Source organism: Octodon degus, unplaced genomic scaffold, assembly GCF_000260255.1.
Source record: "Octodon degus isolate 3935 unplaced genomic scaffold, OctDeg1.0 scaffold00142, whole genome shotgun sequence".
Taxonomy (NCBI): Eukaryota; Metazoa; Chordata; class Mammalia; order Rodentia; family Octodontidae; genus Octodon; species Octodon degus.
In genome coordinates this window covers 6,803,331-6,826,985 of record NW_004524718.1, presented here as the reverse complement: position 1 = coordinate 6,826,985, position 23,655 = coordinate 6,803,331, and the positions used below count along the sequence as shown (strand labels likewise).

Sequence of the window (23,655 nt, the reverse complement as noted above, 5' to 3'; positions counted from 1 at the left end):
AGAGAGAGAGAGAGAGAGAGAGAGAGAGAGAGAGGAGAGACATGAATAACTCTAATTACTTAAGAGAATGTCAACAGAAAGAGAGTGGCAAGAGAGAAACAACTATGTTGTGACACACAGGCTAAAAAGCCTAACCTATTTGGCAACCTTCATTTCCAAGAAAGGTTGCAGAAAATTATGTGTTTGCATTTCAGAAAAAAATTCTGAGAAATTGTTTTGGATCATTTTACCTAAATTAACCTTTAATTTTGTTTAAATACTTTTGGTCGTTGAGATAGAGTTTCACGATACAGTTCAGGCTGATCTTGAACTCACTTTGTAGCTCAGGTTGCCCTCAAACTAACAACAGTCTCCTCCTCAGCCTTGCAATTGCTGGGATTACAGGTGTGCACCACCACACCCAGCCTATAAATTAAAATTTTAAGGATATAAAGTAGTCTATTTTGGAGCAATAAATGTGGTTTCCTATAATATTTTAACATTTACTACCAGCAAAATAGAACAAAGTTGCTTTGAGGAATGTGCTATTCATCATCATCAGAGACAATAAATTAAAAATTCATTGTAGAAAGCTTTCTTTCTTCCAGAGTAACCTTAATCTTACTGGTTTTATCTATAGACTCAATTCAAAATCAGCTGTTGCCATAGATACAACAAGCCTGTGGGTTATGAAAATATGTTGTAGGGCTGAAAGGATGTTGGATTTTCCCAGCTATTAGTGTTAGCTATTATGCCAAGCAGGGGAAGTTGGGTAATATATGGTGTGCATTAGCATGCTGTTCTCTTTATTTTCACTTTCTCAAATAAGTACTTAGCTGAAAAGTATTTTAAGAATTTCCAGTGTTCTCTAATGATTCTTTTCCCCAGCAAGGACTATTTCTGGTTTTTACTGCTTTTTTCCCCCCTTCTTCTCCTGCTCTTCTCTCCTTAACAGTTACAACGCTTTCACTGGTCAGTGTAGCAGCAGAGTCATCCATACCACAAGTTTTGGTGGTCAGTGCAGAAAAGTGTTCAGTGTGAAAGGAAAAGATTTCTACAGATTGAGTGCAAATAGCCTTTGTTATGTATCCCAGGTTCTTAGTTACATCAATTCAATGGTTTTCTATGAATCTGCAATTCCACAAATTGTCAGATATTATTTACATGATTTAATATTTCTGATGCTTGTTGAGAACAGACTTACTTAATTTTGTGGTCACTTTTCATCAGTGCTTTCTGTGAGCTAATAAAGAATCATGCTTTCACTGGGGTACAGGGCAATGATACTTTTAATCTGTACAGTGTCAGGCCAACTCTCTTTAGCTCTCCTTTGCTTTCTCCCTCTTCCCCTACCCTCCCCCTCTCCTCTTTCCTCCTAAAATGCTCTTTCTGTCTGACACAACTAAATTCATTCTGTTTTGTGATATCAACACACAATCTATTCACACAAATAGTGATGACATTGTGGGTCATTTTTCATGATTTGGAGAAAAGATAGAGGAAAGACTTTCTGCTGCAGTAGTGCAAATATGTTCAAGCTATTCCTGTTGTCACCCCTCTCCTTTCCCATCTCTAAACATCCTTCTAGTCTGGCATGGTGGCACTCCCTGGTAATCCAGTACTTAGGAGGCTGAGGCAGGAGGTTTATTGTGAGTTTGAGACCAGCCTGTACTACAAAGTGAGCTCAAGGCCAGCCTGAATTGCATAGTGAAACACTATTAAAAAGACAAAAAAACTGCAAAAAAATCAGAAAACAAAACAAAACAAAAAAACCAAACAACAATGACAACAACAATGACAACAACCATCCTTTTGTCACCTCACAAAGTGAAGCTCCTGGCCTCATTCTGTTTGAGGCTGTTTCTTGTTCTGCTCACCAGGATCCCTTTTCTCATTCCTTTTTCTTCATTCATCTCTGAACTTTCAAAATTTTCAGTTTGGTTCTGCTTATCTATGACTTTCAAATGTTTAAATAAGACTACCATTCTGACAGAAGGTTCTTTTGTTTGCCCAGATTAACCAGCTCTAGAAAGTGGCTTTGAGTAGAAATAGAAAACTCACCATCCTTTTGTATAGGCATTCCTTGTTTAATGACCTTCCCAGTTAGTAGTTATTTGGACTTTCTACCAAGGAAGCTCTTGTACTTAGGATCCACCACTCAGGTTTATGCCCTTATTCTGATTTATAGTGCAGGAATATGAGTGGTGATGTGGCCTTATGGAGACTTTTCTACGGTATAGAACTATAATTTTTGCTGATCGTACTGTACAGCACCACAGTTTTATGTTCTGTTATACAGTACTGAGTGTAAGAGTTATGCAAGTAAAAGCAAGTTTGTCAAGTTGGTGTTTCCTTTAACCTTTTCTTTGTTCTGAATATTGTAAAGTACACACTATATTCAATTTCTCACTTAGGGACCAATTCATTTATCTACATGGTTGCAGGAATGAAACCTGGAAGTTTGAGAGTAGCTTTGTCTGCGGGCCCTGCACACTGCACTGTAGACTCATTCTGGTAGTACATAAGAGTGCTGGCCACTGTCTCCCTCAGTGGGCTGGGATCCAGCTTGTCATGTAGCTGCTGGAGGACATCAGCTTCCATCAGGGGAAATTGCACTGTCTTAAGGGGTTTGGGGGGTTTGTGCAGAGAGATCTGGTCAGTCTGCACCTGCTCTAGGGTATAATGGTAGAGCAGGGCTCCCTCATACACCTCTGTTTTGCAGGACACTTCCAGGCAATTGCTGCTGAGGAGGGAGTAGACCTTCTCTAGGGGAAGCTGGCGATACTTATCACTCCTTAAGAAGGCCACAAAGTTTTTGAGGATGTAGGTGTCCAGTTGCTCAGTCGGGCAGCTCAAGTCAAAGAGCTCTGCCAGCTGGTAGACATCAAGGATGTTCTCTTTATCCACCAAGGACATGAGGAAATCACAGCAGCAATGGACAATTTCTGGGATCTTAAGCTGGCAGGCAGCAATCAATGCCTCCTGCACATTGCTGAGGCTGGGCTCTAGCTCGGAGGTGTATATGAAATGCAGGATTTGGCACATGGCATTGTAGAATACACTGTGGATCAAGACCTCCTCCTGCTCCATTTCCTTCAAATCCCCCAGTAAACATACCTCTGAAGTAATCACAGGATACAGCCAGAAGGATTTGATGGGCCTCAATTTATCTCCCTTCCACCTCCAGGACAATGTCAAAGGATCCCACTGTCCTGAAGAGCGAGCAGCTCCCTTAGCAGGGCCTGGGAGTGCTTTGTACTGTGGTAGGTGTTGTTGATATGGTGTGGGTGGGGGGCTGTGTGGGCTACTTACAAAGCTGGGTGAACTTCTGCTCCTCTGCCATTCTGAATGCCACACCAGCTCTCACCACCGTGACCTGTCTGGGACCACAGCTAGTCGAGGCCACACTCATAGGAGGTGGGAGCTACATTGAATTTTTGAACTCTAAATTCTACATGTAAATTAGATATATTGTAATTTAACCAGAAAAGCCAGAACGGAGAATGTGAGATACATATATGTACTTTTTTTTCTTTATTCTTAGGAAGATATGTTGCTAATTCTTTCATAATAATAATTGGAAGAGTTGCATGCGAATTTTCTGAAGGGTCAAATCTGGGAATTTGTGGAGGAGGGAAATAAAAAGGAAGAGCATTTTTGACTTAGTTGGAAAGCAGAAATACTAAAATTTTTCAGTTTCCAAAGAAGAGGAATAATTTAATAACAGCATGATTCAGACATTCGTTCTCCTCAGCAGGACTTGGTTTTGGATTGACATCTGAAATGCCTTCCCAGTCACCGAGTGTGAAGGTGTTTGTCAGAGCAGTGGGAAATTATAGCCTGTTACTGAGCGAGCAATTGCAGTGTTTTGAGGCTGCAGCCTGAGGGAAGAGAGCTGGGAGCAGCAGGCAGCGAGGCAGTCATTCAGCAACAGAGCCCAGATGTGACTATGAGGCAGGCAGCATCTTCTGTAGTTCAAATAGATCAACCCAGGGCCCATTATGGGTCCACCTCTCTACAATGGGAAAGGTGAATAAAGAATTAGCAGGACACAAATATTAGTAAATGAACTAAAATGAATGCGTCACTTACCTGTTTTCATGATCAGCATTGTGGGTCTTGTTTTTGCCTTTTTTTTTTTTTTTTTTAAGATAAGCCTGGTTTCTTTTTGGGCGAGCTACTTCCTTGGATGTCATGAGTATCTTCTGCTGTATGCATATTTTTCCCGATAACAAGGATGGTCTTTGAAATCTAGGCACATTCCTACCTCATGTTGGCCTGGGAAGGTGCCACTGTGCTTTGTTCAACCTGAGACATAGCTGGAGGGAGTTTGTGCTCATTGCCAGCATGTGAGGGATTGCAGATAGATGTGAGTTACAGACTAAGTAGGAGAAAATTCTTGGATTTTTTCTATAGTTAGTCACAAATGTATTTCAGTGTATCTATATCTATATCTCTGTCTATGTATCTATGTATCTATCTATCAATCTCATTTATATTTATATAAAGAATGAACCCAGACAATATATCAAGTGATAAGAAAACCATATTATAAAAGCAATTTTAACTAAGGCTAAATTACCTGAGCTTTTGCTTGCTTTCTTGGAATGAGGACAATATACCAAATTTCCAAATTTACCTTTCTTTTCTTTTCTTTTCTTTTCTTTTCTTTTCTTTTCTTTTCTTTTCTTTTCTTTTCTTTCTTTCTTTCTTTCTTTCTTTCTTTCTTTCTTTCTTTCTTTCTTTCTTTCTTTTTATTTATTATTTTTTTCAGAACTGGGGATTGAACTCAGGCCCTTGTGCTTGCCAGGGAGGCACTTATTCTGCTGAGCCATCTCCCCGGCCCCTCAAAATTTACCTTTCAACTAGGAATAATTTGGTTCATGATAGAAACAGTTTACAAAATAGTATTTGTGTACTAAATCCTGTAAAAAAGCTTCATATGTATTTTTTTATACAGTTCGAGTATCCATAATCTGAAAATCCTACACTGGAAATGTTCCAAAATGTAAAATTATTTCAGCACTGATGTGAAAAATCCCATACCATGTAGCTTATTTTTAATGCAAAAAATGATTAAACAAACCACATAAAATTGCCTTCAGGCTGAATGTCAAAGGTGTGTGTGAAGCACAAATGAATTTGGTATTCAGATTTGTCCTATCTGCAAGCTATCTTATGTACATGTAAATAGTTCAGAATCCAAGAAAATCTGAAGTCCCAAATACTTCCAACCTCAAAGGATGCAGCAGCCAAGGGATAACTCAACCTGCAGTAACCCAAAGAGATGGGGACTACTGTCTATGTCTCAATTCACAGATGAAGAAACTGAGGCAAAAGGAGCAAAATATGCCTAGTGCTTGTAATCTGAGCTACTACTTTGAAGATAGCAATATGCTATACCATAACCACTGTTAATTTTCTATCATCTTGTTTAAAAATTCTATATAGTTGTTATTTTCTCTTTAAAATTAAAAAAAGGGAAAACCCTTGCAAAATAGCTTATTCATGATCAGAGAAGCAATAGATGACAAACATGGAATTTAAACAATAGAAGCCCAGCTCCAATATTATTCATCTGCTTTTAAACAACCCAGTTTATGCTTTAGTGACAGTTCTGATTAAGTCCATTTTTTTCTTATTTTCTGGCATGTTTAATATTCATAAATAATTTTCAACATGGGGTAAAGTCATATAATAATGTTTTCTGGCACCTTGATCTATATTTTTCTAGCCTTTTTTGAGTGGGTACATACTGTTAACATAGTCATAATTGGCAAGAGTTTTACATTTTTCTTTTCATTCTCACATAATCCAACAAGATGTGTATTTTGTCTTCACAAATGTAATTTAGGATGATTGCATAATATCCTATCATTTTCTTGTTTTAAAATCTTTTATCATTTTCTTTCCTTTTACTTTTGCTTTAAAAGTGTATCATTTTCATCTGTTCTGTTTTCTCTATGCTTATTTATACTTCGATCTCAAACACAGATGTGCATTATTATATAATAAAACACAGGAGCTGTTCCCAATTTGAGTATTTATATAAACTAGACACTGTAAAAGAGAGACTTTTGTTCATGTCTTCTTTTTGTGCTGTGAAAATTGATTTTTTTAAAAAAAAATTGTTGCCTATTATTTCAAAATGTAAAAGTCATTTACACAAGAATTCTTTTGAGGGCCAGGTATATAGTTCAGCAGCACAGCACCTGCCTGGTAATCATAAAGTTCTGAGTGCAAATTCCTTTATTTTATTTTATTTTTTATTTTTGGGGAAGGGTCTACAGGGTGTTCAGAGTCTCACTACTAGATCAGACTCATAGTGATTCTCCCGTTTAAAGCCTCCCAAATGCTGGGATTTCAGGCGCACTCCACTACGCCCAGTCTCAGTGCGCCCCAGGGGTGGGGCCAGCATGGCAGGCCTGGGGATTGAACCCCAAGCCCCTGTGCCTGCTTGCAGGTGCTTTAATCCACTGAGCTATTTGGCTGGCCCTTCTGAGTTCAATTTCCAATGCAAAAAAAAATTATTTTTTAAAAAATGCCAGCATTTCACTGACCTTCTCAGACCAAAAAGCTACAACTCTTGTTGTACAGGTCCTGCTTTACCTTGGTCTTATCCATCCAGTAGAAAAGTATGAAGACGAAATATAGGAAGTAAAGCCATGTTGTTATGTTGAGCTGTGGGGGACTCAGGTCAATAATTTCTGACATTGCCAGTTAAACAGAAGACCCAATGCTATTATGGGCTACTGGACTCTTTTAGAATATTTTGCTGAGTTTACACACCTATAATATTCAACAATGGAACTTAAAAAATTGGGATATAGCTATGAATGTCCATTTTGTATCTGTGTATTCAAAGTGGTTAGGATAGATATATAGTTGCATTCTCTTAATGAATAGAATGATTTGTTCTAGTGGTGTTTGTAAGTAGGATCACAAGTCTGCATCTTGTACAGCAATTAACCACTAAGAAGAATATATGCAGTATATTATTTGTTGAAACTGTACTTTCGATCTGATTTGAAACTGTCTCATTGCTATCTGTTTATCAATAAAACTTTGAAAAGAAAAAAAATGCCAGCTACTCTGTCCATCCAAGAGCTTGTAATTGCATAGTGTGATTTCCTGACAGATTCATTGTTGGGTGTCCCTTTTCGGCAGACCATATAGTCATGTTTTATCACCATGACTTTCAGTAGATGCTTCTAGTACTAATGTGACCAATCTTTTGTGTGCATTATTATACCTGATGTAATGCAAAATAAAGGATAAATAAATGCTTGTCTCTATGAAAGCTGGTGCTGTTGCTTCTCAGCCACGTGCACCCAAACTACAGTCTGCTTTGAAGTTCTTTTGGGCTGTCTTTTTGTCCTATCACTTAACATAAGAAAACAATTAGACTGTAGCATTCATTCCAGTGAAGTAGAATCAAGACATTAAGTCCACATCATATCACTTGGAACATTCCGAAACAAAGTTTACATGATCCATTTGCCATATATCATCTATTTGTATTCCTTTCTTTTACATGGAAAATCAAGATCCAAATGCTTTTTGCGTTCTCAGTGTAACTGTGCTATTATAGTCACTTCTAAGCTGATTGTTGACATTAAAGAAAAATAAGACATACTTATATACAAACCTGTTTTGTGAATCACTATGTGCTGTTATTTATATGATGTCTGCTGTTGACAAAGAGTAATCATGGAATGAATTCACTCCTTGAACTCATGCAGGCCTAATTTTATTTTATTTTATTTTTTGGCAGAAGTGGGGATTGAACTCAGGCCCTTGTGCTTGCCAGGGACGCGCTTATTCCACTGAGCCATCTCCCCGGCCCATGCAGGCCTAATTTTAAAGGTTTTACAAATTTCTGTCAGTGCAGAAGTTTGTCTTTGGAGGAAGACTACATAAAGAAAGCATCCATGTACAAATGTGTTTTGGGGATATCCAAGGCCTTATATGGGTCACAGAAAAAATTTTCTTTCTTTTTTTTTTGTAGGTAAATTTTAATTGTGATTAATGAATGTAGTTGGTCTTACCTAAACCAAATGTTGACAGCACATACATCATTAAGTGGCAGGAACTCTGTTGTTAGCTCTTTATCATCTGCTTCTTGCAGTTGCACTTTGGATCTCAACGAAGAGTATAATGAAAAGTTCATATGAATCATCAGCTAGCTTTTCCGTGTTCGTTGGTTTTAAGTGTTGGTAATGTTAACAAACGTGTACTTATCAAAAAGATCAGTTTTGCTGTTTAAATTAAGACAATAGTGTCTCCTTCAAGAGACAGTATTATTTCCTTAAAGGTACACTGCTATTACTTATTAATTCTTTTTGACAATCTATTTATACTTTTGCTTTCTTGTTAAAGTATTTGTTCTTTGAAAATCTTAAACTTAACCACTAGGAAGAGAGTGTGCAATGTGTTGATTATTGAAACTGTCCTACCAATTTGATTCGAAACTGTCTCATTGATATTTGTCTATCAATAAAATTATGGAAAAAAAAGAAAATCTTAAACTTATTTTCAAAGGATTTTTTTTTTTTTGCCTGACTCAGGCTACCTTAAGTGCAGGTGTAGTGTGGCAATGTGGAGCTGGTGCTCGAACCGTGGTCCCACAAACCCGGGTTTGCCCAGGAAGGTGCTTGAACAGTGGAACTAACTGGTAAGCCTCCCTAAAGTTGAGCAGGATTTTTTTTTGTTGTTGTTAAATTTATTTTCAATTCTTCTATTGTATGATTTTCATTTCTTTTTTGACCTGAGGGATTATTTCTTTTTGTTTTTTTCCCTTAATTTTATTGAGAAACAAATAGCAATGAGACAGTTTCAAATGAAATTGGTAGGAGAGTTTCAATAATTAACACATTGCATACTCTCTTCCTAGTGTTATTTGCTGTACAAGATGCAGACATGATATCCTATTTACAAACACTATTAGAACAAATCCCTCTATTCATTAAGAGAATGTAACTATATATTTATCCTAACCCTTTTAAATATGCAGATACAAAATGGACATTCATCTGTATCCCCTTTTTGTTTAGTTCCATCATTTGAATATTATAGGTGTGTTAACTCAGCAAAATATTCTAAAAGAGTCCAGTAGTCTGTAATAGTATTGGGTCTTCTGCTTGACTGGCAGTGTCAGAAATTGTTGACCTGAGTCCTGAGAGATTATTTCTGATGTGATTCCTCCATAGCCTGATGGATGTGTTTCTTTACTTCAGTTGCTACAATTTCTCAAACTTCAGTTTTGCGACTTCCATGTTGTTCTATGTCTCTGTCTCCTGGACTTGTTCTGGGTGGGCTGGATGACTGAGATTGCCTTTTGCTCCTTGTTTTGGCATTTTTGAAGCCCCCAGTGATTACCAGGACTCAGCAGTGGTGGGAGAGCTGTGGGGAACAGGTCAGTGAGGTTTCTGCTACCTGGGTAGGGGTCAGGGTAGACTCACCAATACTCTCGCTATTGGTGGAGACCAGCTGATGCTCAGCAAAACTTCCACACAGTTGGTGGATGCGGGCAGGACTCACCAGGACTCCAAAGCTGCCCAGTGTCTGCCTAAGTACTCAGATGGTGGGACTGGGTGCCAGCACAACTGCCACACCTCTGCGCTGGTGGCTCCCAAATCTTCTATTTTAAACTATCATTCTCATTCATGGATACAGATGCCTTATTTTAGGTGCTATAGTCAATGTTAGAAAATGCAATAGATGTTTAAAATGTGCTTGCTAAAAGTTAATGCCAGTTTTTTTTAAAGATACATGAAGCTAAAAGATTTTAAAAATATTTTATATTTTTTGAGGTACCAAAAATTTCATCTGAAAATACAAAAGACTAATTTTTTCCCCCTTCCAGTGTGTTCCTCTTTATTCATTTTCAGAGTACAAATTTAAGCTTGGATAGGCTGAATTAATCCAACCCACCTCTGGCAGGTACACTCAACATGCTGTATAAAGTATAACATTCAATTTATTATTTCTTTCTCAAGAGAGTTTTCTTTAGTCCATTAAGACTCAGCTCCCCTTACATGGGCTTTGGTGAAGGTCGTGGGGCAGCAGCAGCAGGTCTAAATCGGGGTGAAGGAGTTCGGTCCTTATGGGCTTCACGAGATCGATTTCTGACCACTTTGCTGTGAATGGCACAATTCACACAATAATGCAGCTCCACATACAGCTTGGGAAGCACATAACCATCGAAGACACTCGCTTCGGAAATGTCCCTGATGGCGGGGGCCTCCACTATGTTCCGAATGACAAACTTCTTAATAGCCTTATCCTTGGGTAGGCAGCAGGCGCAGTTAGTGCAGCAAATAGGCTGCACATGACTTTTTGGCACGACTGTTGTTCCTTCTTTTTTTCATCATCTTGGAAAGGAGGACCCGAAAGAGCTAAAAGACTAATTTTTAAGTAGTTTGTTATTTTGAAATCCCAAAGCTTTCATATTGGGCCACCTGAACACTCGAGATGGAAAGTGATCATGGATATGTACTTACCCTAAAAAGAAATTACCTTATTGAACATCTCACAATCTGCATGTTTTATCTCAGTAGTTCAGTTAACATATCATGCAAAAGAGATATAAAGAATATAAATTTTGTTTGTTTTATGTCTAAGACAGTTGTGGAAACATGAGCTATTGAAAGTAGTTATAGCTACTTCATATTGTGTTGTCCACACAGTAGAGATTTGATGTAAGGTAGATCTGTCCTCAATATCATTTAAAACTACAAAGTATTTAAAATAGCTCATGATAAAGTAGCTTAATGTTTAATTAAACTATTGTGAAGATAAGATGATTATATAGTCATTTTTCCTGTAAGTCATGGTCAAAATATGGACCTTCAAGACATGTTACGTACTCTAAAAATTCCTTAAATTGCTTCATGAGTTTGAGCCCCAAGGAGACCTCATCATGCATTAAAAATAAAAATTTATGTAGACTGGGTTGAGGGCAGTGGGGGCTGATCAGGATGTTGGATTGGGAACTACTTTCATTGCATTCTTTGTCTACTTTGTTGACGTTAGTTTTTCTTCTTCCCAGAGAATTATCATTTGTTGGCTATTCAGAACACTGTTGAAGTGGTTTAGTTCATTAATAATAACCCAGAAGTGGCTGTCTGAGCCACTCTGGGAGGAGCTATGTCAGTGTCCCAGTTTTCTTCCTTGTATGACTACAGTGCCTGCAGAAGATTAGTTAACTAGCGTGGGATGCGTTATCTGCAGTCTGTGTCCTTGGGAGGAGAATGCAAGGTTTTCTTTTTTTTGTATTTTAGGGAAGGGTCTACAGGGTGTTCAGGGTCTCACTACTAGATCAGACTCATAGTGATCTGCCTGTTTAGAGCCTCTCAAGAGCTGGGATTACAGGTGCGCGGCAACACACCCAGTCTCAATTGCCCTCTCAGTATGCCCCGGGGATCGAACGACTGGCCCCTGTGCCTGCTTGCAGGTGCTTTAATCCACTGAGCCATTTGTCTGGCCTCTAATACAAGTTTCTATACTATGTGGACTCAGGAAAAATCAAAGTGGCACAGCACTAAAAAAATTATTACCTAAAGACATTTCAGAGATTTTAATGGAGAATAACATGTAGTTAACTTAAACTTCTGTGCTTTAAAACTTTATAGAGATTTAAATTGCAAAAGAGTCCAAAATTGCAAGAATTCATTATACTCTATTCAAACATCACACATAGCTTAAGAAATGGCTGCCTACTCTTTGGAATAATAACCCCAGTTAAGGTGTTATCATTATTGGCTGTCTCCTGAGGGTTTTGGATTTTTAGAATACGCCATAACCTTTCTCATATTAAACGATGTCTCTTGAAAAAAGCTAAATGAAAAATTTATTTATATTCTAGAAATCGAAATGTTTTATCTTTCTTTTTTTAAAAAAATATGTGTCTGGTACAGAGTCTTACTACACAGCTTGGACTCATAGTAATTGTGCTGGCTCAGCCTGCCCAGCACTGGGATTACAGCCTGCACCACCATGCCTGGTCTCAGTGGCTGGCTCAGCGTGCTAGGGCGTAGGGCCGGCAGGACATGTGGTGCTGGGCATCCAACAAGTCCCTGCTCTCGCCTAAGCCGGTGCTTAGTCTACTGAGCTATCTCACCAGCCCTCAAAATGCTTTAAAGAAATGTTTTACTTACTTGTATTCTCTGTCATTTAAAGAAATCTCTGAACATCATCACACATCACATGATTCCTTAGTGCCAAATACTTGCAAGGATAGCTTAAATCTGTTGGCCTTCCTTAAAACAGGTGAGCTGCATTGTTTCTAGTAGTCCTCACTACCACATGAGATGGGCATTTGGATCCCTGTTCCAAGGATGGAGAAATAAGAGACTCAGTACCTCGATGAGAATTCATCCGCAGCCACATAGATAGTAAAGGAGTTTAAGTCTGGGACTAACTGACTTCATTGTCAGCTTATCTTGTTCCTTACACTGTTTTGCCACTACAATGGCCTCTTCTGCTAGCATCACGACATGGCACTGAATTCATGTGCAGTCTTCCTCCTATCAAGGGGATCATCCTTCCTAACTGCCTGAATATGGGATCCATATTTTAATATCTTCCCATCCTTTCCTAAGAAGTTTGGCTTACCGATGTTTCAAGTCAAATCTCCTTCTAACTGTCCCATAGCTGATGCCCACTCTTCCTTTTTAATTCCAAACAGTATGGGGGATTGAAACCAGGGTATTGCGCTAGGTGTAGGCTTTATCACTGAGGTATACCTCCAGTCCATACTTTGTTAATTTCTATTGTGATTTTTTAAAAATGCGTTGGCAAAATGCTTGCTCATATATAGAAATGTCATGTTCTAAAGTTACACATTTTTGGATGAATTTAGCAACCACAGATGTTAATGGTGGAGAGAGAGGAAGATGCAGTCAGAACTATGCTTTTAGGACTTAATCAGCGCAGAGCTAGAGTGCAGCTTGTGAAATCTCCCACAAGGGGTGGGAAGCCCCCGTGCTCCTATGTTTGTCTATTTGCTTTATGTTCACTGTGAATGAGTAAAAGGTCACTCTGGGCTATTCAGTTTCTGCTCAAAATCAGTGTAAGGTAATTAAAGTGCTCTCTCTCTCTCTCTCTCTCTCTCTCTCTCTCTCTCTCTCTCTCTCTGTGTCCCTGTCACTCCCCTCCTTCCTGTATTCCCCCTCCCTTTCTCCCTCCTCCCTCCTTCACTCTCTTCCTTTTCTTCTCTCTTTCCTTCTCTCTATCTCTCTTCAAAGGCTTTTAAAGTGTTGGAAGTTCTATTTTGTGTTTTACATGTATTTATTTTTGCTTCTGTTCTCTTTTTCAGATGTCATGATAGTGAGAAATTATGCAGGGTGTGTATCTCCCTTGTATTATAAATACATTCTTAATGTGAACTGCTTTCCTTTATGAGGGCTGGAAGCAAGTCTGTAAAAGTGGCAGTATTGAAGGAACATTCAGTTCTGTTCTGTGACAAGGTCATTTGGTAGTTAAGTTTTCTGGTACATCCTGCTGGATGTGGGAAGACTGGAAAAGGTGGTGTACTAGTCTCTGAGTAATTGAAGAGAAAACTTCAAAGGCACACTGAATTAGACTTAGGTAGCATGCTAAGGAGTTTGGATTTCATCTTGATCAGTGCCATTAAAAGACTTAATACAGGTACTGATTAAATGGAGAGGAAGAAGGAGGTTGGAGAAGGAATGATTTATTAAGATAAGATGTGGGAGAGATGGAGAGTAAAGGAGAGACAGGTCAACAGAATGCAGTGCTAAAGAGAAGTCAAATAAGATAAAGAATGAAAAATATCGTTTGATTTGGAGATCGCAATTTACTTGCCAGAAAAAGTAGAGATTCTGTAGTGTCATAGGGAAATAAGGTATTTTTGCATTGTGTAAGGCCTGGACTGAGCAGTATTAGAGCTTCAATTTTTCTGGGTGATGGCAGAAATTGGGGGTGAAGTGGAAGACTGACCTAGGTGCACTGACTGTCAACACAGAAGGAGGGGTTCTTGGGGCTGGTGAGATGGCTCAGTGGTCTAAAGCACCTACTTAGAACAAGCTTAGCAAAGCATCAGGGACCGCGGTTCAATCCCCCAGCACCACATGCCAGCCAGCTGCGCCCCCTGGTGGGCTGAGCTGGCCACACACACACACACCACTCTCTCTCTCTCTCTCTCTCTCTCTCTCTCTCTCTCAAATAAAAAAAAAAAAAAAAGAAAACTCCTTTAAAAAAGAAGGAGGGGTTCTTGGGTATTAGTGAAGGACTACAAGAAGGAGAAGTATTAGTGAAGTCAGGTTTATGTACTCATTCACTTATTTTATTCATCAACTATTGAGTCTGTGGTATGGGCCTGGGCTTGTTTGAGGCACTAGAGATAGGACAATAAATAAGCCACAAGCGCTTGTCTTCCAGAGTGTTGACACAACAAAAGAGGGAAAGCTTTGGAATGAGCTGGGAAATAATGTTCTGGAAATATAGATGGAAATGAGTTCTTTGGGAAGATGTTCACTTTGCCAGCTGGACTGGTGATGGGAAGCTGCTCCTTGATTCTATTTTGTCTCCTTTCCTTTCCTTTCCTTTCCTTTCCTTTCCTTTCCTTTCCTTTCCTTTCCTTTCCTTTCCTTTCCCTTTCTTTCTTCCTTTCTTCCTTTCTTCCTTTCTTCCTTTCTTCCTTTCTTCCTTCCTTTCTTTCTTTCTTTCTTTCTTTCTTTCTTTCTTTCTTTCTTTCTAGATGGTCTCACCATGTAGTTCAGGGTGGCCTTGAGCTCACTTTGTAGCCTAGGCTGGTCTCAGACTTACAACAATCTTCCTGCCTCAGCCTCCTGAGTGCTGAGATTACAAACATACATCACCATACCTGGCTTCTATTTTGTGTATAGCAAACACAGCATTTATTATGTATCCAGCACAATTTTAAGTAACCTCTAAAAAATTAACCTATATACTTTTGCTGCCTAAGAGTTAGATGTTAATTACCCTTCCATTTTATAGACAGGGCCACTGAGCCACAGAAAGATTGCCAAAGATCACCGTTAGAAAGAATCAGATATATGATGCAAACACATGAAAATCTTGTGTCACAATCTAGGCTTTTCTCTGGTGCGTTGTGCTTACAGGAAGAAGAGGACAGAACACTTACTGGCATCTGAGATAGAGGCTACAAATATAATCATACATTATAACCAATTTCTTAAAATCTGCAGTCCTTATACAGGTGTTTTCATTAAGGCAATGATTGCCAAACGTTAGTGTGTAGGAAGAATACTGGAATGCCTATAAAAATGCTGTTTGTGAGGCTTCTCTAGTTAATTTCTTCACAGTCTTTGGTTTGGGCTCAGGACTAAGCAGTCAGCTCATGTCATAGTTACTTTTCTTTCATTGCTGAGACAAAATGTGCAACAAATTAAGGAAGGAAATGTTTATTTAGCTTATGGTTAGTAGAAGTCTCAGTCTGCAATCAGCTGGCATGAATGCAGGGTAGCATGGCACAGGGGCAGCCCTCCAAGTCAGCAGAAGACAGTAAAAGCAGCAAGAGGAATAGAGGTGGGGGAAAGCAAGCTTCTTTTCCTCCCTATATTGGAAGCAGGCTCTCACCCTTTAGGGCGGGTGTAGCATTCACACCATATCTATGCCTTTCTCTTGCGTAGGCTGAGGATGTTTACAAAGTGAGGCCCCCTGCTGAGTCATTTAGTTAAACTTTTCAAATTGACACAGTGTATCAATGTTACAAGCCATCCCTTGTCAACTTGGCAGCCAGACACATTTCCAGTTACAAAGATATGCTTATTCTTAACATTTCACATTATAGCACAGGTTTAACAATCCTTAAGAATCAATATTAAGTCTATCAATATTGTGTTACATTACAACCATAACATTTTAACCCTTGCCTTCTCAAGAGTCATGCATAGCCCTTTACATAAGAGTTGCCTTTACACAGAATTATTCCAAAGATTGGGGCCAAAGGAAGTCCAAAATTCAGCAGGGCAAACATTAAGTCCTATAGTTCCATGTCCAGTACCTGAGGTAACCTGTGGCAAATTGTCAGCTCCAAATGACTTGTATGGCTTCACCCCTATGGTACTTCTGGCTGGTTATAGTTACCATGGCTTCTCTTTTAGGCCTGCTTTGCTACCTCCTCGTAGCTTTCCTTAGATGATCCACATTTGTGCCTTTTCCAATCTTCTGGCATTTCCACTGTCCCTTTTGGTTTTAGACTCATAGCCTCACACTGCCCCCTCAGGGGCACATTGGCTGGCCTCCCAGGCCTTCTAAAATCAGAGTGGAAGTCTTCTTAACCCCTAACTCTTGCATTCTGCATGCACCTTCAACCAGCACTATGTGGATGATGCTGAGGCCTGATGCCCTCTGGAGTAGTATCCTGGGTTTTGTCTGTCTTGGCGGTAGGCATCTGTTGCCTGGATCACTGGGCACTCTGGATCCAAATCTGAGGAAAAGCTTTCCTAAGGTGCAGCCATTCTGGAATGTGGTGCTCTATGGATTTCTCCTCAAAGAAAGGTCTTTCACTTTTGCAATTTTGAGCCTGCAAAGGGTGGAGACCTGCTGCTGCTTGTCATGCCCTCAGGTCATCTTTTATATTTTCCTATTCCTTCTCAGCAGTCAAGATCTTCTCAGCGCTATTTTTGTAGTTTATAATTTTACTAGAGTTTCTTTTCTGGCCAAACTCACATTATAAGTCATCCTGCTGGGCTCTTTGCTCTTGATTCTTAACACAAATCTGATTAAAAGTTATGCCCCCAACCTCAACATTCTTGAAATTTCCTCTGCCAGTTTAGTCTTCTGCCCTTCATCTCAGAATCAGGCAAAGTCTCTGGACATGAGTAAAATGCAGAACAAACTTTTTGCCGAGACATAACATACATCAACTGGAGTTCAGCACCAAGTGCAGTCCTTCTTCCTAGAAGAAATCTCCCAATCTTGGTCTTCCAGTAGAATAAGTGCTTGCCTGGCAAGCGCAGGGCCTGAGTTTAATTCCCGGTCCAGCAAAACAAACAAACAGACAAACAAACAAACAACCCACCTAAGGCAGGTTTAGCAGTCATACCATCTCCATGACTTCTTTTTTCACAGGATAAGAATATTTACAAAATAAGGACCTTAGCTCCCTGCTGAGTCACTTACTTAAACTTCTAAACTTCTCAAATTGACACAGTATATTAACCATTATACTCCACTGTTATGATTATGTAGTTCAGGATCCAGACTTTGTAATATACTGCATTAAAAGCGTTGATTATTAAAAACATAATTACCAGCGGAGATGAGGAAACACTCAGGTAATTATTTAAAATATCAGGCTTTAATAACTTATCATTATGAAGGACAATATGCTTGATTTATGAAATAGCAAATTTTATAGTTATAAGAAGGGAAATGTAAATAACTCAGAATGGGATCTGTAGAATTAAAAATTTATAGTCATGACTTCTACAGAAATCAATTACAAATGGAGATAAAAATATTTATAATTTTATGAGCCACAGAAATGAAAGAAAGATTCAATTAGCATTCAGACTTTTCAGAACATTTCATGTATTAGGTAATATATGTCTGTTAATTAACAGTTTTAAAAATTATTAATAGACATGTTACATGAATTGTTTTCCCTCTAACATTTTATTACAAGAATTTTTAAACATTCAAAAAAATTGGAAGATACTGAGGGTAGAACACAGGACCTTGCACTTGCCAGACAGGCACTTATGTCACTGAGCTAGCCCCAAGGTTTTTTTTTTTTTGTTTTGAGACAGGGTCTCACTGTGTATTTCAAGGTGGCCTTGAACTTGCTCTGATCCTCCTGCCTCAATCCCTATAGTGCTGCAAGTCATGCACTACCAACCTTGCCTAAGATTTCCTATTTATTCACATCCTTGCCAAACTTGGTAAAGCTTATCATACTGTTTTCGCCTTTGTGTGAAATACCCATTGTATTAAATTGCACTTACAAAATATCTACTGAACTTGAGGAAAAACAACTTCCCCGTGGTACCAGAGATTGAATCCAGGGCTTTGCACGTGCTAGACTAGTGATCTATCAATGAGTACACCCTCATACTTTTTACTATTTAGAGACAAGGTCTTGCTAAACTGCCCTGACTAGCCTGGAATTTGTAGTCTTTCTGCTAAGCCTCCTGAATATAGTATACCATTACGTCTAGTTTAGCTTATTTTCTTCTTTTCTCTTAATTTTTTATTTTTTTATTTTTAAAGCAAGGTCTCAGCCCATTGTAGTGGTGCATGCCTGTAATCCCTCAGGACGCAGAGGCAGGAGACTGTTGCAAGTTTGAAATCCACCTGGGTTACAAAGTAAGCTTAAGGGCAGCGTGAACTGCATAATGAGACCCTGTCTCAAAAAGGCAAAACAAAACAAAACAAAACAAAACAAAACAAACAAACAAGCAAAAAAAGGTCTAGCTGTATAACCTAGGCTGACCTCTGAACTCGAACTCTGTCCTCCTGTGTCTCCCTGAAGGCAGATACCACCACACCCAGAGGCATTACCGCATCTTTTTGTTAAGATAATAAAACGTTTTTTTGGTAATCAGAGTATGAAATAGAAACTGTAGTACCTTAATTTCTGTACATCGACCCAGTGTTACATTTAAAGTAAAATATATTCTTATATACTTTGGTGGGATGTAAGGTTGTACGTTGATGGCTGAATGTTGATCTGATGGCTGTACCCTCTTAATAAAGACTCAAGGTTAAAAGAAAATTGGAGAAATGTAGTATTTAATACCCTTATACCAATTTCTTTTTTAAAAATTTTTTTCAAAGTTTTATTGATAAACAGATAGCAATGAGACAGTTTCAAATCAAATCGGAAGGACAGTTTCAACAAATAATACACTGCATATATTCTTCTTAGTGGTTGATTGCTGTACAAGAAGTGGACTTGTGATCCTATTTATAAACACCATTAGAACAATCATTCTATTCATTAAGAGAATGTAACTGTATATCTATCCTAACCACTTTGAATACACAGATACAAAATGGACATTCATCGTTATACCCCATTTTTTTAAGTTCTGTTATTGAATATTATAGGTGTGTAAACTCAGCAAAATATTCTAAAAGAGTCCAGTAGCCCATAATAGCATTGGGTCTTCTGTTTAACTGGCAATGTCAGAAATTATTGACCTGAGTCCCCCACTGCTCAACATAACAGCATGGCTTTATTTCCTATATTTCATATACCAATTTCTTATACACAATTATTATTTTGACATTTTCTTATATTTATAACATTCCATAGTTATTTATCAGTATATAAATCACATATGTAAAATATTTGCACTCTTGTCTAATGGCTCTAGCTAGTGATTCCAGAGGTATGTATGTGCTCCCATGCTTATAGCAGCACAATTTGTTATAGCCAAATCTTGGACAAAACCAAAATGCCCATCACTTGAGGAATGGATGAAAAAGATATGGTATTTTTATACAATGGAGTACTACTCAGCTATAAAGAAAAACGTGAGGCCTTTATAAGTAAGTGAATGAAACTAGAGGCTATCCTGAGAAGAGAAATAAATCTGACCCACACGTGTCAATATTGTATTGTCTTCATAGTGCAAGAACCTGAAAGAATAAATAAAACCTGAAAGGTATAATAGATATAGTAAAACAGAAAGAAAATGAATTTAAGGATTAAACAATAAAGATAAAAAAAGATAAGAGAAATGAGAAAAGAGAGGAAAAAAAGGAGGGAAAAACATGCAAGTATATATACAGGACAGTTGAGATGACTGTACTCATAATTTCCATCAGTTTTTTTTTGAAAATAGCAGTTAATGTTTAGAAGTTTCTCATTGACTGAGTATGTGTGCTGATATCGGTGACCCGAGCAACTACACTGAAGACAGCGCTGTGCAGTAAAAAACCCGCGGTCGCATCCCTCTCATCTTGGTCTTCTACAACCATTTCAGCCCGGGGTACATAGTACACTTAAGACCGACCTGAATTACGGAATAAGACACTGTCTCAAAAATTCAACAAAAATAACAATAAAAATCTTGAGGTATCATGAGGACCCATTAGTCAATATTATAAATATTCTTTTTGTACTATACTGGCCCTTTATACAGTTTTATTTTCAAATAAAGTCATTATATACTTTTAAGTGGTACAACAATTTAAGGTACATCATGAAAGATAGCTTGATTGATAATGAAGTTATCAATAAAGTTGCTAAAAAATAAAAAAAACATTTCTAATGTCATCAATTATACTCTCTTTAAAATAAATTAAAAGAAAAAAGACAAGGAAAAAATTAAGATTCTTAAAAATGTCAATATTCAGTTATTTCCCCAATCTTTCTTAGCTATATCTGTTAATCTGAGCAACAGATTTGATGATAAAAATAGAAAATATAACAACCATTGTTAATTAGCTATTCTTGTTTTGAAAATCTGTAACATATGTATTGTTGTATGTCACCCTATTTTTGCCTTTTTTCTATTTGTTTTTGCTTCTGTTTTTACTCTTCAAAATAAATAAAATTAAATTAAAAATGTTTACAGTCTGTGTTCTCTGACTTGCTACAGTGGATTTCTCCTATGTAGGAACTGAGAGCGCTGTGTTGAAAGGATAACCTTTCAAGGGAAGGGAAGTGCAGCCCTCAGATTTGGCCTTAGTTTCCTGACTCTGAATAATCCTGCTGAGAACAAATCCTGCCTGGGTAGAGGTCATACATAATCTTCCCTGAGTCATAAAACAAAAGGTATGTGTTGCTCCACTTAAAGCAGTAGGAAGCAGTCATGCTTATTTGCATTGGGAGAATGAGATTAGATCAACATGACTAAACATAGTCTGCTGCAATTAGCATTTTTTGTGTCCCAATTATGTTTTACATACTAAAATGAAGACATACATAACAGTAAGAGACAGAAGGTGTGGTATCTGGCATTTTTGTATCTCTGTTGTAAAGTTTAAATGTCTTGTAAATCTCAAAAGTAATTAAAGGTGAAAGTTATATTTTTAACTTCTGCTATAAATTTGATTATATTTTCCTTAGTTCCTAATTCAGAGGAGTTATGGATTCTTTCAAGGGGAAGACATTTAGACTTGCCTGCTATGATATGTTTCAAATCGGATCACCTTCCTTCCTTTGGCCAAGGCTTATCTGTTCCTGAAGATAGCATCAGATTGGCTGGCAGAATTAAGGATATTTTATTGATACAGTGAGTTCTTTTCTAACACAACACATGTGTTTCCCCAAGTCACTACACTATGAAAAATTGAACAAGCAAGACCACAAGGCTTGTATGGAAAAGTCATGTTTTGGAAATAACACTAAAAAAATCATCTGTGATGCTCATGAAGAGATAGTTATCAATAAAACATATATATATATATATATATATATATATATATATATATATATATTTCATATTACCTAAAAAATGTCTGAAGCTTAGTGGGTGGTGCAACTTGTGAATTATCTTGGAGTGATAAGAAGAAAGCAATCAGCAAGTAACACCAGATGATGGATGGGTGTAGTTTCTAATACAGGCAGTGAACTGATGGAGGGGTCTGAGGTGTGTACGTGCAGGTCCGTTTCATGCATTCCTATGTGGACTGCTTGGCCTGCATGCAGTTGTCCTTGTTCTCCAGTGTTTTTGCAGATAAAATTGAATCTAAGAAAATACAAGATTTGTAAGATGCTCACATTGTTCCCTAGTACAGGAATCTCAGTGGAACAAATCCAAATTTTCAAAACAAAGACTATAGCAGAGCTGATTTTATGATCTATCCCTTGGCTTGGGAATCTCAAGCAAAGACAGATTTTCAGTTTAAGACACTTGGACATGCTCCATATATTTAGAAAATTGACAGTGGCTCCTCAAGTACTCTCCTAACACCATCCTGCACCCACTTTCTCTGAATAAAGCCAGGAGTGAAAGGATGAGCTTCTTTTCCTCCTAGAATCTCTGAAAGTTCCATGTGTAAACATATAAGATGGCTTAGACTCATTGTCAGTGTTTCATACATCCTTTAAAAATCTCAGGGAAAAACAAGTAGTCTTCTCAGTGGAATAAGCACTTGCTTGGCAAGTGCAGGGGCCTCAGTTCAATCTCCGTTTCCATTGAAAAAAAAGAAAAAAAAAGAAAAAAAAGAAAAAACAAATTTATTTGGGGCTGGGGAGATGGCTCAGTAGAATAAGCACTTGCCTGATAAGCGCAAAGGCCTGAGTTCAATCCCCAGTTCTGCCAAAAACAAAACTGCTCCGAAAAGCCTTGATCTCAAGAGCCAGTGGTGCACACCTCTTCTGAATTGTGTGCTTAGAGCATTCTGGTTGTAGCCCCAAAATTGGCCACAGTAAAAAGAAATTAGTAAGTGCTATGAATCAGAGCCCTCTTCTACTGGGAGAGTTGACTGCTCAAATTTTTTCAGGACATCTGTGATTTATAAGTTGCTTTTCTATTAAAATATCCAACACAGAGAAATAGCATCTATCTTCTTCAGGTAAATGTCCACAATCTCCACTAAAATATATGAAATATCTCAGAGTTGGTAAGCTTAATTCTAAATTTAATAGCATTTGCTTCTTTGTTATAATTTAAATGCATTTTTTCCTATTTTCTATGAGGTGATACTAAATTGTCTTCAAAATAATCATCCATCAGGTAGAAAATGAGTGTTGTTCTGTAAAATTTTATACATTCATACAGAATCTAAAAAAAGGTATTCCTTTTCTAGTTAATTCAGGTTTATCTTGAATTTTTAGTAATAGAGTATATTTCTTTCATTTTTCATTTGAGCAAACAATACTTGTATGATAGTTTCCCTTTATCTGTAATTACACTTTTCTTGGTTTCATTTTCAGCTTAATCAATTATGGCATGAAAATATTAAATGGAAACTCTCAAAAATAAACAATTCACACCTTTTTGTGCGTAGTACTGGGCATTGAACTGAGGACTTTTGCACTGAGCTACACCCTGGATCCTTTACCATTTATTTATTTTTTATTTTGATACAAGTAAGATGCCCCAGGCTGGGCTTGAGCTTGCAGTCTTCCTCCCTCAACCTTCCAGAATGCTGGGATTACAAAAGCGTGCCACTACATCCAGTTCAATTTATACATTTTAAATAATATTTATTCCAGTATTGCCGCTCTATTTTATTATTATTGTTAATCTCTTTGTTTAATTTACAAATTAACCTCTATCATAGCCATGCTTGTACAGAAAAATTATACTATACATAGAGTTTGGTATTACCCATGGCTCTTAGCATTTATTAAGGTCTTGCAACAAATTCCTGATGAAAAAGGAGGGACTACTATAATGAGCACACGAGTGGATTTTTGCCTTATTCCTGTAAGGACTGTGGCAAATGTGAAGAGAACAACATGATTACTTAAAGCTCTAAACACTGACTTTAATTTCATTATGTGTATAGATAGCACCTCTACAGGAGTTGGGAAAGGAAGTACCTTGTGCTTCTGTGAAAACACTATACTTGAAATAGGCTCTTGAGGGGTACCTGGATGAATTTTTTTTTCAAAGTTTTATTGATAAACAGCAATGAGACAGTTTCAAATCAAATCAGAAGTACAGTTCCAACAAATAATACACTGCATATATTTTTCTTAGTGGTTAATTGCTGTACAAGATGCGGACTTGTGATCCTATTTACAAACACCATTAGAACAAA

The 23,655-nt window shown here is 37.8% G+C and overlaps 1 protein-coding gene across 1 annotated transcript in view; it reads left to right on the top strand.

Annotated features, from left to right (window-relative positions):
- The window catches only part of C7 (complement C7), a 100,690-nt gene that overhangs the window by 39,215 nt on the left and 37,820 nt on the right, over positions 1-23,655 (top strand). Inside the window, 6 exon segments of the mRNA XM_023701885.1 lie at positions 935-1,064; positions 11,014-11,238; positions 11,478-11,510; positions 20,602-20,663; positions 20,665-20,716; positions 23,401-23,506. Of these exon segments, the coding sequence (XP_023557653.1) occupies positions 935-1,064; positions 11,014-11,238; positions 11,478-11,510; positions 20,602-20,663; positions 20,665-20,716; positions 23,401-23,506 (608 nt within the window).